At 37.0% G+C, this 14,539-nt stretch overlaps 1 protein-coding gene across 3 annotated transcripts in view; it reads right to left on the bottom strand.

Moving 5' to 3' along the window:
* gps2 (G protein pathway suppressor 2) overlaps positions 1-14,539 on the bottom strand; it is a 37,285-nt gene that overhangs the window by 4,068 nt on the left and 18,678 nt on the right. For 2 of the 3 annotated variants that reach the window (XM_039746976.1, XM_039746975.1), the window contains exons 7-10: positions 14,363-14,537; positions 10,189-10,272; positions 9,713-9,789; positions 926-1,018 (exon numbers count right to left, since the gene is read on the bottom strand). In XM_039746976.1, the coding sequence (XP_039602910.1) occupies positions 926-1,018; positions 9,713-9,789; positions 10,189-10,272; positions 14,363-14,537 (429 nt within the window). The remainder of the gene's footprint in view (positions 1-925; positions 1,019-9,712; positions 9,790-10,188; positions 10,273-14,362; positions 14,538-14,539) is intronic. The other variant, XM_039746977.1, reaches the window with a different exon arrangement.

Raw genomic sequence — 14,539 nt, 5'->3', positions numbered from 1 at the left:
CATGCAGTCTTCTCTTTATGGTAGACTTGGATATCAATACGCCTACTGGAGAGTGTGGTTCACTTTGTTGGCTGTTGTGAAGGGGTTTCTCTTGACCATGGAAATGATTCTGCGATCATCCACCACTGTTGTCTTCCATGGACGTCCAGGTCTTTTGTGTTGCTGAGTTCACCAGTGCTTGCTTTCTTTCTCAGGATGTACCAAACTGTAGATTTTGCCACTCGTAATATTGTAGCAATTTCTCGGATGGTTTTTTCTGTTTTCTCAGCTTAAGGATGGCTTCTTTCACCTGCATGGAGAGCTCCTTTGACTGCATGTTGTCTGTTCACAGCAAAATCTTCCACATGCAAGCACCACACCTCAAATCAACACCAGGCCTTTTATCTGCTTAATTGATAATGACATAACGACGGACGCCCACATCTGCCCATGAAATAGCCTTTGAGTCAATCGTCCAATTACTTTTGAGCCCCTGAAATGAAGGTATTGTGTTAAAAAATGCTTTAGTTGCCTCACATTTTTATGCAATCTTTTTGTTCAACCCACTGAATTAAAGCTGAAAGTCTGCACTTCAACTGCATCCGAGTTGTGTAATTTAAAATTCATTGTGGTAATGTACAGAACCAAAATTAGAAAAAAGTTATCTCTGTCTAAATATTTATGGATCTAACTGTATTATAGGCCCCCAAAAATCAGTCAGTTCAACATTTAAACATCTGTGGACTCTAGTGAAATATTAAACAAAGAGGCTACCATGTCACAGATGTCTTTTTTTCTAAGCATAATGTGTAGGCATTGCAGGCGTTTGTTCCTTCTATTTGCTATGAAAGATACAAGCCACAGAGCAGCTAGCGTCCAGTTCCATAGAGAATTAAAATTTATCCTGGAATCTTGGAACCTTAAATGACTTATTCCTATACCTCACCTTAGTGGGGGGGATCTGCACAGTTATATTAGGGGTGGGCAAAAGGCTGGAATTGGGGTGAAGAGCCTGGGGATGCATTGGCCGCAGAGTACCCTGTAACAAAAGAAAGCCCAAGACAATTATTGGAAATACTGGTCCTTGAATTCTAGTTGACTCTGTCGGGATGCTGTCTTCCACTTCTTGAATATTTAACTTAGTAAACTGTTGATTCTCATTCTCAGTTGTATAAATAGTCCACTTATGAGTATAGAGTACAGAAGAGCTGAAGTATATTGGGGTATAGGGAAACAGCAGAAGTTTAGATTAGTTACTAACTATAATGTGTATATTAGCCACACATTGTTAAGTAAGACATTAACAAATGGTTCTTTTGATCATAACATTTCCAAATCATCAGTAAAGTTGGTATTTATTTCTGCAACTAAAATAACCTTACTTTGGTGGTTTAAGTCCATCGGTATTGTATACTCCAGTATAAGGCTTGTGAATCCCTAATTAATGCTTTAGAGCTTAAGACCAAATGAAGTGCTTATATTCAGGGCTGTGGAGTCGGAGTCGGCAAAAAGTTAACCGACTCCGACTCTTACTAAATTTAAATGGGAATTAAAAAAGTAAGTTGAAATGTCCTAATTCACAAACAGTCATAATGAACTACTTCTCTGCTGTAAGAATAAAGCCCAATGCATGCAGTGCATAATGTTACCACAAAACGAACATGTCAAGTAACCATGAAGGATGCTTTTCATTGACTGTATGCGTCACTATATGGGATGTAATGCACAGGTAAGGTGCGGCACCGCTTTCCATTGTGTTGTGTTCCACTGTTACAGGGAACTGTGAACCTAGCCTAAAGCCCCCCATACATTTACAGATGCACTGCCGATTTTTCGGCCATTCAACGAGTCATCTCACGTCAAACGCCTGAAAAATCATCTGGTGTGTTCTCAGCTCCGTCGGCTCCCCTTCGCTATGCGCTAGTGAAGGGGCGGCCGAGAACACAGATCTCCCTACCTATCTCCAGCAGAGGCTCGTTCTGCTGATCAGCTGGCCGGTGAGTGACACAATGCACTAAACTTCCGGCTGGCTGACAGAGGAGACAGCCACTGCAGCAGACAGAGGCATCACATTACTTTGGATGGGGGCGGTGGTCGAGATTTTCGGCAAGCTGGATCTGCCCGTCCATGTGGACACCCGCAATCTGCGGCCGCCAATCAATTGTGTTTGTCTTTAATCTGGCATTATAGTAGAGTGTTGGCTTCCTAGCCAGTAGTTCTGTGGTGAAATGACATGTATGTTGCCTTCCTTTCCTTCAATGGATGTAGAAAATACATTAGCATAGTATATACATACAGAGGAGTTGGGGAGTCGGAGTCGGAAGATTTAGAAACTGAGGAGTCAGAGCATTTATCTACCGACTCCACAGCCCTGCTTATATTCAAAAGTAATTTTACCATCACATCACAAGCTCTTAATACACCACACTGCACATAAAGAACCACTTTACTGATGCTTTGTAAGTGTTAAGACCAAAAGATGCCTTTGTTAAAATCTTATTACATAACAGACTAAATGATGCACTACAGGTAGTACCTAATCTAAAGTGTTACAGAGAAAACACAGACGTTTTAGAGTTTTATATTATAGTTATATAAAATACATTTCTCAAGTTCACCTGTAACATCTAAATGATGCAATTCTAAAAATAATCTATAATCTGATCCCTTTAAAAAACGGCTTCTATCCCTTCTACCGTAAGATCAGATAAATGTTGACACTGTGAAAGTAAGCTTTATCACTCTTGCAGTATTTGCCTGCTGTACTGTATCAGTGTATAGCTTCTTTTTGAGAAATGCAGCGAGTTAAAATCGGTCTGGTGGTAAGGTAGGGTAGTGCACAAAGATACTGGTGTAATCACAGCCTCTGTCTCTCTATATGACCCAGTTTAACATAATTATGTGCACCAGTTGTAAATGATATACATAAACAATTATAATTAAAAATTGAGCTTATGCAATCATGTGAAAAAGAAAATACACCTCCTTTCAATTCTAAGATTTTACGTATCAGGGCATAATACAATCATCTGGTCCTTAGCAGGTTTTAAAATTAGGCAAATACAACAACACCTGACATATTATGTCGTGTCATTATTTTTTTAGCAAAACTAAGCCAAAATGCTGAGGCAGGAATTAAGAGAGTAAGTTATCAGCCAGGTGCTGCAAATCAAATGCACTTGATTAGTTGATCATTAGCAAGTGTGACCATCTCAATAAATACAGAACTTTTGGCGGTTTGCTGGTCTGGAACATTCAGGTGTGTGTTATCACAATACCAAGGAGGAAAAACATCAGCAATGATCTTAGAGAAGCACTGTTGTTGCCCATCAATCTGGAAAGGGTTATAAGACCATTGCCAAACAATTTGAAGCCCATCATTCAGTGAGAAAGATTATTCACAAGAAGAAACCACTCAAGACAGTTTCCAGTCTTCTTAGGAGTGGACGTCCCAGGAAATTCATTCTCAGAGAAATTGCAAAAAAACCCAAGAGCTACATCACAGATGCTATAGGCCTCAGTTAGCATGTTAAATGTTACAGTTCACGACAATACAATTAGAAAAAGACTGAACAGGTATGGCTTGTTTGGAAGGGTTGCCAGGAGAAAGCCTCTTCTCTCTAAAAAAAAAAAAACATGGCAGCACGGTTTAGGTTGGCAAAGATGCAGCTGAACAAACCACAACTGGACAGACAAGACCAAGATGTATATATTTGGCCATAATGGCTGGTGCCACGTTTGCCGAAAACCAAACACAGCATATCAGCACAAACACCTCATACCAGCTGTCAAGCACAGTGGTCAAAGGGTGAAGATGTAGACTTCTTTTGTAGCCACAGGACCTGGGTACTTTACAATCAATGAGTCGACCATGAACTCCTCTGTATACCAAAGTATTCTAGAATCAAATGTGAAGCCAACTGTCTGACAATTACAGTTTGGCTAAAAATGGGTCATGCAACAGGACAACATTCCCAAACACAACAGCAAATCTACAGCAGAATGGCTAAAAAATAAAATAATCAATATGTTGCAATGGCCCAGTCAAAGTCCGGCGGGACCATAAGAGAGCTGTGTAGAAACGAAAGCCCACAAACCTCAATGAACTGGAGCAATGCTGTAAAGGAGATTGGGCCAAAATTCCACCACAGCGATGTGAGAGACTGACAGGAGTCATAAGGGAAATGATTACTTCAAGTTATTGCTGCTAAAGTTGGCTCTACAAGCTATTGAATCATGAGTTGTACTAAGTTTTTCACACATGGCTTTATTTATATTAAATAAATAATAACATGGTGGAATCTGTTGCGCATTGTTTTACACCAGAGGTTAGATTTAAATAATTTTACAACCTGATAAGGACTAGATGTTTTTTATTATGTCCTGATATGCAAAACCACAGAACTGTAAGAGGGTGTACTTTCTTTTTCACATGACTCTAACTCACCTTGGCTAATTGTGTCCACCAATATACAAAGTATTAGGTGAATGGCTTCTTATGATCTTAAAACATCTATTTAATAAATTAAGTCCCTGATTATTTTGTTGTAGATATAAACTACAATATATTTTTTAATATTTTTGAAAAGGTTCACTAGAATCATCTGTGAAATTTCATGGCATATTTGGTTCTAGGCAGACAAAAATGATTTTGCTAATGAAATTTATTTTAACCCTTTCCACATCTTCAGGTCAGATTTGTGTTAGAAATCCCTAAAAGCACCCAAAATGTCATATGTTAAGGACCTAAAAAGTTATGAGTGTTTTTCCCACATTTCCTCAAATTAATGAGCATTTAAGAAAAAAATTGACCACCACATAATTTGTACAACATCTAAAAATGTCTGCCTTACCATGCATTTTGGGTCAATTTTGACCCACTATAGACTTTAAAGGATTTTTAGAGCATTTTGGGTAGTTTGTTGACAACCCACTTAAATATACTAAATGACATCTTTTAGACTCAAAATTGAAAAGGCTTTTTTCAAAACGCAAAAAACTTTCTAAATGTCACATTTATGTACAGCTGCTATATATTTAGTATACCGACATGTCCTTTCACGTAGATTTTGACCCACAATATTTATATACTAGCCATGTGCACCCAACTACGTTGCGCATGTTAAAGTTGTCTGTGAAGGGCTCCCTGTTTAAACGTGGCTGTCAGTCGTGAACTGGGCCCTTCGTCGCACAGCATTATGATTTATTATAAGGGAAACAAAATTACAAATGAAAACCCTTGGACATTGATTAGATATGAACGGCCTACTCGGATTCACTGTCCGAATAGTAATTATGTGGTGGTGTAGGAGCATTTCTGCTTCTGTCCGTTCACAGTCCGTCTCGTTTTCACGACGATATTGTTTCCTCTCATGATGTCTTCTCAACCTTTCTCCAATCTCGCAGGTTGCTTTGTGGCAATCCAAAGACTAAGGCAATATACACGGAGCAATGGTTATAAAAGGGGGACACATAGGTATCCAGGCTCTTTAAAGCATAAATAGGGATCACTTCACTGACATGTGAGCAAGGCACGGTACAACTGTGAGACGTGCAGCACTCGCCAGCTACAACGTAACAATAATAATTTCCAGAACGTGCTGTTACGTTGTCATTCATTTTACCCACTGTCTTTCTTTCATTCATATGTTACGTAGACATGTACATTTTATCTTCGGCAATCTCATTCTCTAACCAGGCCTCAGGAGCTAACCAGCGTAACACTGTCCACCACCCCTTTCGTTATTCCGGCACATTGTTGACATCCGTGAGTAACAACAACGTACTAAACTGGAAGGTGGTCTACGCATGCGTGGAATTCGCGGACAAACAAAGATCAAGATCTAAATGAAGATCTCTTTAGTTAATTTAAAGCACAACAATTTGTTTAGTTTGAATGTCTGTGTTTTGAGGTGTGACTGGAGTACTACAGTCTTCAGTAGTATAAGCCTGGAGGAGATTCTTAATGCAATGCCTATGTTTTAGCTGTCTCTCTACTGCCATCTAGTGCTTCTTCTTCTTATTCATTCGCGGACAAAGAAAGATCAAGATCCAAATGAAGATTATATATAGAGATGGCTTTGTTACACTGTAAAAGCTAAATTTCTCCATTGAACAAATAAAGATCTGTCTATCTACTTAAGCGGATTCTACTCTCAATTTAGGTAACTGTTTGCTTACATCTCATAAAAACATCTGCTTTAAAACTTAGGATAATCAGTACTACAGGTTAAGATGGTCAATCAGTATTCAAAAGGTTGAGGGTGAAAACTCTGATGTCCAGGGTACCTAAAGAATGGTGTCAGAATTAGGTCAAAAAGGATCTGGGAAGCACAGAACTGAGTCTGCACACAAAGATTTTGTGAGGGTTAATGACGATACGATGTCTGTCATGGATTAGTTTTAGCTTGTGATGTAGCCGTCAAGGCTGTAGGTAAATTAAATACATTTTTGTCCGTGGCATGGTTTGTAGCCTTCTTAGCATTACATTTACCCCAGAAAAAACAAACACATAAATACCAAAACATCAACATTAATACAGTAGAAAAGGTATGTCTAGTGTCCACTGCTGTACTGACGCAGATTTAGAAATTGCCTTTTTGTGTGAAATGTTTTGAGACAAAAACCAATGCATAGTCCACTTTTGCAATCAGGATAGCAGAAGCAGGTTTCTTAGTGCACCTTTCTTCTTTTTTTTTTCTATTGCTTACACATTTGAGGGTATGTCAGTGCCAGACCTGTGCAACTGACGTGCCCCTGGTGTTCTTGCTGGCTACTATAGCGCAAGGCTTAGTAACTTCCACATTTTCCCTGACATAAACATTGACAGTTGCCATAATGTGAACAGTATCAATGAATTAGTTGTCCTTGCACTAGATTGTAATTATTTTGTCTTTGCGTCACGTAATTACTGTTGCACCACTCTGCAGCTTCACGCAAACAAATTCACTGTATTATGCATCAGTTTCACTTTCTATGTCAACATCTGATGACCAATTCATATCATCATCACTATCACGTGATTTCAGCAATGGTTCAGTTTCAGGATGTTCTAAAGCTACCTTTATGGCTTTTCATTTGCCACAAAATGCATATAAATATTCATGATTTTTGCAGCATATTATTTTGTCCACTAGATGACAGAAGAATACTGTCCCAAACATTATTTGGGCTTAAAAATGTAAAGCTGATCATTAGTCTGACTCATGGGTAACCATACTTGCATGGAATTCTGAGCCAGGGTTATGCTCTGGGTTAACATCAAGTAGGTTAAAATCTCACCCAAATACTGCTTTTTGTACAAAATGAATACACGTAAATCAGGTTCACACACAAAGTAAAAATGCAATTTACATTTTAGGCTTATAAATTTGTTATACTAAAAACTTTGATAGAAAGCAAAATACAGATTGTAGGCAAAAGAAACCGGCATCCTGTTCATTTGAACATTTTTAAAAAACAGAAAAGAGAACAATCAACACTAACGAGTAACTTCCAAATCTATGCACCATTACCATTTACAAGTAATTCCTTTTTTTTTCTTGCTTGTAATGTAAAAACACCTGAAACTGGGCTCTCACTCTGTTGTAGGTCACTGATGTTAAGGGAAAAGCTATTTCTAATGAACTGTATAGATAAGAAATAGACTTATGCTTAAGACATTCCAGATAAAATATAGGCTCATTTAAAGTATTGGTATTCCACTTTTACAAGGGATGTTCAAAAAGTTTCCGCTCTTTTATATTTTTGTTGGAAACAGTGAAGGCGGGAGGAATAGTAATTAGTCGTGTCTGAGAGTGTCATGTGACTAGTTCTGTCTGGCAAGCTGGCTGCCCTTGCAGTTTAGTATAAGAGTTGTCACCCTGTGGTGAAGATGTATCTATCTATCTAAATTGTACCAAAGAGGAACAGCGTTCTGTCATACACTTTTTCTTGGCAGAAGGTGTGCCCGGAACACAAATTCATCTCTGCACGCGTTCTCAGTATGGGGATAAAATTCTCTCCCATACAGTCGTCTATGAGTGGATTGAAATGTTTGAAAATGGCTGTACTAGTGTGACAGATGCAGAGGGCTCTGGACGTCCAGCTACAGCCATGAGGAACGAAGAAAGAACCCTGATGTGAAAGCAGCAGCGCATCAGTGGCTACTCGCTCAACCAAAAACATTTTTTGCTGATGGCATTAAAAAGTTGGCACAACGCTGGGAAAACTGCATTGCAAAGGAAAGTGACATTATGAAATTTATTTTGAAATTCTTAATAAATAGTTAAAAATAAGTGCAGAAACTTTATGAACGTCCCTTGTATTTAGTCAAGTGGATTTAGGCAATAGGATTGTCATATTATAAACTTAAAGATTCCTTTTTGTATGTGGCAAACTAAAATTTCTCAACTAATTTGTATACTGTATTGTATTTTGCTTATGACAGAGAAAGTCTGCATGCAGAGTGGGGGAATTGACCAGGTTATCTAAAAAGTAGCATAAAAGATGTGTAAACTATTAATTTTAGTAACAGAATGCTGAATAAAATGGGTCATAGTTGGAAAACGTTTTGTATGTTCAAGGTTATGCTTTTTAAAGTTTTGTGTGTTTAATATGTTATGTGAGACCATGTATATTCTACAATGACGGTAGACTGATGCAGGATTTCAACACAGGACTAGGCCTATTCCAATAGATAGTTAAATTGGTCATTGCAGTAACATGTCCCTTACTTGTGTAAAATCCAACTTACTGGTGATTATTTTTTTATTTGGAATTGCAAAATTTGAACAGTAAATCGGAGCACTCAAGCAAAAACAAATTCAAATATTACTTTCAATAATGAGCAAGAGTATTAAAAAAAAATGTAACAAACTCTACAACTACAGATATCTGAACGATTAGGACTAGTGAAGTTGTGTCAAGATGCTCTGCAATCTTTCCAAAGCTCTGAAAAATCAATATTATTGGATAACATGTTTCAGATTAATAGACAGTTTATGACCTTAGCTATAGTTGCAGTGTTTTTGGAACAACTGCTTGGAAAAAATGCTTGCCACATTAGTCACCTTATTTAAGAATAATGCATATTCATAACACTGAATATGGACATTGTTTAAAACTAAAGAAAGATGGTAAAGGTGCAAGAGCTGCATCTGTCCTGACAATTCATGCTCCTCTCAAAATTAAGTCTCTCTGCGTGCTTCTGAAAAGAATTATCCCAATTTCAACTTCATTGCTGTTAAAAGAAGAAATCAAGCAAAATGACCCCTTTTATTGGCTTACTGAGCCGATGCAATATACAAGCTTTCAAGGCAAGTATGGCCCCTTCTTCAGGGAAATTATAGTCAACTTGCCTGAGGAAGGGGCCTGAGGTGCCTTGAAAGTTTGTATATTGTATGTCAAAATAACTCCAGAATTAGGTGTTTCTATAAGACTAATAATATTATAGTTCTAGGATTTTGTAAACTCTCTTTTAAGTGATAAGAATGAAAGAATTCCAAGCAGCAGGAGCTGGATATAAAAAAAAGTACATAAAGACATAACACTGTTGATACTGGAACCTGAGAACAATTGAAAATTACTTTTTTTAATATATTTGTCTTCAGTGTTAACCTCTCTCTATTATGACATTAAGCACAATGATAATTAAGTGTGGCCGAGTTTGTTTTCTTAACTTCTAATGCTTTATTAAAAACAAGGATGGGGAATTAAGTCATAGATGCTGCAAGTTATTGCATTGCTTACTCACAGAATCAGTGAAGCCTGACTGTTGATTTGCATGTTCCAGTTGTTTCTGCAGGGGGATTCCGGTACTGGGTAGAAAGCCTGTTAACAGGGTGAGAAAGAAGGGCAAAATGCATACCAGATAACCTCTTTCACTTTATACTGTAAAATAATAATATAAACAGCACTAACACACATTTAAAATTACAAATCCAAATTAAATTATGTACCAAGAGTTAAATATAACGTAATAGTAGCAAATAGAAAGTGTAATAGCAAATTTGTGTTTTCATTTCTTTTAAAACAATTAAGTACAGATTAGCAAACTCAGCTGTCCATGAATGTGACGAATACTGAGCACAATAAGTAATCTTTAATCATTTTATGCTTAGTTTGAACTACTGAAGACAGATGATTTAAACGTTTTCGTATGAAAAGTCTTTAAAAAGTATGAAAATGTTATTAGGCAGTGTTAGGAAAAAAAAAGCAGAGACGGATCACCTTGCTGTGTACTGAAGTGACTGTGCACAGTGTAGCCAGTCTGCTGATGAGGAAGGTACTGCATCGTCTGAAAGGCAGATGGACCTAATTTTAAAATAAATAAAACAGCATTACAGTTTGTTATATACAGCACATACATTCCTACATATACAAACTCAAAGTGCTGCATTAATGTTATAACAATGTCAATATAAAACAACTACTATATTGTTGCCAATTTCAGATGCATTGTTTTCCACATTGTTATAAACTCAGGTGCAAAATTATTTTTTCATTGTTAATAGTCAAACATATTGCAGTCATGCTTTTTGGAGAACTACTGACTAAAAACACAAACAATATAAGAAAAGAAAAATATGTTTAGAATGCTCAGAATGTGACCTTATTGTGTTAAACCAATGCAGAGAATAAGATCACACGAAAGCAGTTCCACCGAAAGAAAAAAATAATATGATTATAATGTGGTACTTACAAGCTTGTTTTTAAAATGTATGTGAAATATGTAAGATTGCTTTTAAGATGACATCCTGTGGGATAATGATGAAACAAATTATGAAACTGCATCAACTTCATATTAAGGAGCATTTCAAATAAATAAAGAATGCTGTCAAAATTGTACAGTATTTAACTCCTGTGTATACCTTATTTGAAATAAATTATTAACATGTTTACTCTTTAATAAATCTACTATATTTACTTGCAATTCTTTTACATATTCTGGATTTTTTTTTCCTGAATTTTTAAAAACAATGAGGCACAGTCTAAATCTGGAGGGTGTGTTTTACATTGGAAGCAATACCGTATATAAAAAAACTCAACTGTTACCAAGCTGTAATGCAGCAAATATTTAAGTATTTTGCGTAAGCTTTCATGTTTGTGGATTTATTTGTACTCCATTTTTTTTTTAATTCTACATAAACAAGTGCTGGCAATTTGGCAAGAAAATACCAGCTACAAATATACTACACATTCTGACTGATTACTGTTAAAAGAGATTTATATTTTTAAACCTTTTCAATAATGCAACCAGAATAGTTTGAATCCAAATGTTTTCAAAAACTCAGAAACTGTTGGACTAAAAATGAAAAAATATAAAACTTGGCTTATATTCTGCTGCCCATTATTCAATTAATGTTATATAATCTGTATAGTTTTACTTGCATGCAAAAATACCAAGCGACAAAAAACATCTGGGTATAAACGAGTTAGACTGCAGGCAGTTATGAAGTCCAATTAATATTTAATGCATCACTGTGATCTGTATATTCAAATAAGCTTCGCACTCATACAAGATAGCTGGCTTTTGCTTTTTTATATACTGTATTATTGCCATTTCTTTATTACACTGTATCAGTCTGAGAGAAAATATTAACATTTCTCTTGAAAGAGCCCAAGAAATAAGGTCCTTTATGTCAAGCGATTTTCTAGTGGTTTTGTTGGGCTGGGTATGCTTGTATTGTCTTAAAAGATACAAAAAAGTTACAAAATCTATTGCCACACATTGGCACATGAGGCCTCACAACTGATGAATCTCCAGACTCACTGGAGCACTAACCACTGATCTAGTCAACTCAGGGATTTTTGAATAGCATAACCTAGGGCATGTGCCTCAGTCAGCTGCTTTGCTGATCTCTGCTGACTTTAATGAGGAACCCCCTTCACAGGGCCTACTTGTGAATATGTACAATGAATCTTTAATATAGGTTAAGTGTAAAATAATTATTTGTGTAGGGACTGATTTATGTTGTGGTAATTTTGTCATGGTAATGACTTTGAGGTGATGGACTATTCTGCAGTGGATTCTCAGCATTGAACCTGGTCCATCTACGGAGCAAGCAGTTGTGCTGGACACATCTATAAAACTGAATATTTCATTGAATGGATATTTTCCCCCAGAAGCGATATCTTCGTATACAGATAAATGCCACGTTTGCGTGCTATGTGAGTTTTTGGAGTTCCCACCTTCGATGACTTGGCTTCCCACTTCAAGTTCATGTAAATTTGAAATAGATTTTTGGGAGAAATGCAGAGTTGCTGCTTATTTGCTACTTGGTCTGTGCAAAAACAGATTAAAAAATAAGAGATTCTTTTTTTGTACAGATAAATAGCTAAACAAACACAATACAACAACAATTTCTTGTATAGCCCAAAATCATACAAGGAGTGCTCCAAATGGCTTTAACAGGCCCTGTTTTTTGACAGCCCCCCAGCCTGACTCCCTAAGTAAATAAGAAAAAACATTAAAGATATATCTCTTCATTCAAATGCAACTTGACCATAAAATTGCCATTTTTGGCTGAACAGGTTTTTTTTATTTTATAACTTGGGGACTTCACCCCCTGCTTGCTTTGCTCACCAACCCCTGTGTTCATTATTTGCACTTTTACTTAAAAGCTTCATTAAAAACAATATTTTTTGGAGACACATTGTGACAATGCAACGTATAACTGCCCATGAGTGAATATTGTTTCTGTTTCTCTAATAAATAATCTGACCTTTTCAAATTTTTGTCCCTGTGATTTATTGATTATCATAGCGAAAGCTATTCTCACACTCTAAACATTTTAATATGAATGGCATATCACGATCTCCTTTGGTGTGTAATGTTATTCGCGGAATATATACATTACCTTTCTTTTTGCCTGTTAAAATTTGCATCGCTTCTCCGTGATCATAAATATACACCTGACCGAATTGTGTATTCTTTGAAATTCAACTTGTCCTTGCTTAAACTGTTGCGGGACTACAGATTCTCATAGCATATGGTCTATTATTGTGTAAATCCACGTTTTGTGCATAAGAATGATGCGAATGCGAATAGACTCTACTCTTTGCCTTTTATTTCTGACTTCGATTTGTCCTGCTCTTTTTTCAATTACACCTGGTTCTGATGATTAATCACCTTTTGTTTTGCGGTAATGCGATCTTTTCTTTGATACTGTAGCGACTGACATGATAAAGTGTCACAAAAGTTTTACTTGAACAATCACTGACTTCGTAACCCCAAACACAACTTTCTAGCACCCTCTCCAATCCCTCATACCCCGCGTCTCGCACCCCCCTTACCGCATCAATCAATACCCCGAATCAGTCTTCCGTGCTGTACTCCACCCTCCCTCAATCAGACCGAACAGTCACTTAAAACCAAAAAGGCCGCAACCTGGCTTGGACGCTGCAATACTTTTGAATTTTACTGGTTTCATATTCTGTACCTTTCTCTGCATGTGTATCGTGCCATCGTCTGTTTGAGCCTTTTGAATTACACTGCTTTCATAATTTCTTATCTGCCTTTTTTCTCTCCAACGACTTTGGGTGTCTATTCTCCGTATTGTCCTTATACGCTTTATATGTGTTGAGAGCACAGGATGTGTGTGCACAACGTGCTTTTACACGACTGACTGTTTTTTGATGGATGTGCTCTTATATGATATCTGTTTTAAGTAGGGAGTGTCTTGCAAGAATCTTATGTTCCACGTCCCCGTGAGATGGCCCTGGGACAGTCTCTTGGCACCAAGTCTCATGTTTACTGTCTCCGCTAGACGCTCCGTGGCAAGTCCCTTTTGTCTCACGGGTCTTTTAAATGTCTTTCGAGAACCTCCAAGAAAATCACGTATCGTCGCCTTGCTTTTGCATTCCAGGATTTCTTTTTATAATAGAGAGATATTGGCAGAAGTAAAGGTTATTATAATGTCACAACTTGCAAAGTAGTATTTTCTCCAATCTATCCAAACTAGAAGCTCTCTGTTCATAGGGAGTTTACAAGAAATTTCTGATCATCTATCCATTTTTTTCAGTTCATTAATTTACTAAGCCCACTTTATTTACTGTAAATAAAATCAGGCTTTATTATTTAAAAACTGAATTAACAGTGGAATTAAATATACAAATGTTTATATTCATGTCCCTATTAAGTTTTGCACTAATGTTGCAGTTTAACTTTACTGGTTCTTTTGCCAGGTATGAATCAGGTGTTTAAGTCTTTAAAATATCAAAAGCATTGAAAATTGTCCGCATAAATAAAGGAAAAAAAACACACAAACAATAAAAAATATTTACATGTCTGAATCAAAAGGTATAGAGACCTGCACTTTCGGCTAGAACTATAAAATAAAGCTACAGGGTAAATTTAATATCAGCATAAAACATGCACCTATCACCAAGAAGCTTTCCATACCTCTTAGTTGTGAGCTACTGGCATAGCTGACTGGCACTGGCTGTCCTGTAGCATAAGGAGATGCATGCTGTGACTGACTGACACTATAAGGACCATGTGCAGACTGGCTGCTCTGATACTGTCCATGTTCAGAGGTTCCACCACTGAATCCTGGTTGTGCCTGGAAGTGACGCCCCT

The sequence above is a fragment of the Polypterus senegalus genome, chromosome 3 (genome assembly GCF_016835505.1).
Source record: "Polypterus senegalus isolate Bchr_013 chromosome 3, ASM1683550v1, whole genome shotgun sequence".
Classification (NCBI taxonomy): Eukaryota; Metazoa; Chordata; class Cladistia; order Polypteriformes; family Polypteridae; genus Polypterus; species Polypterus senegalus.
Note: the sequence above shows the minus strand (reverse complement) of the source record. Positions and strands in the feature narration are given on the sequence as shown.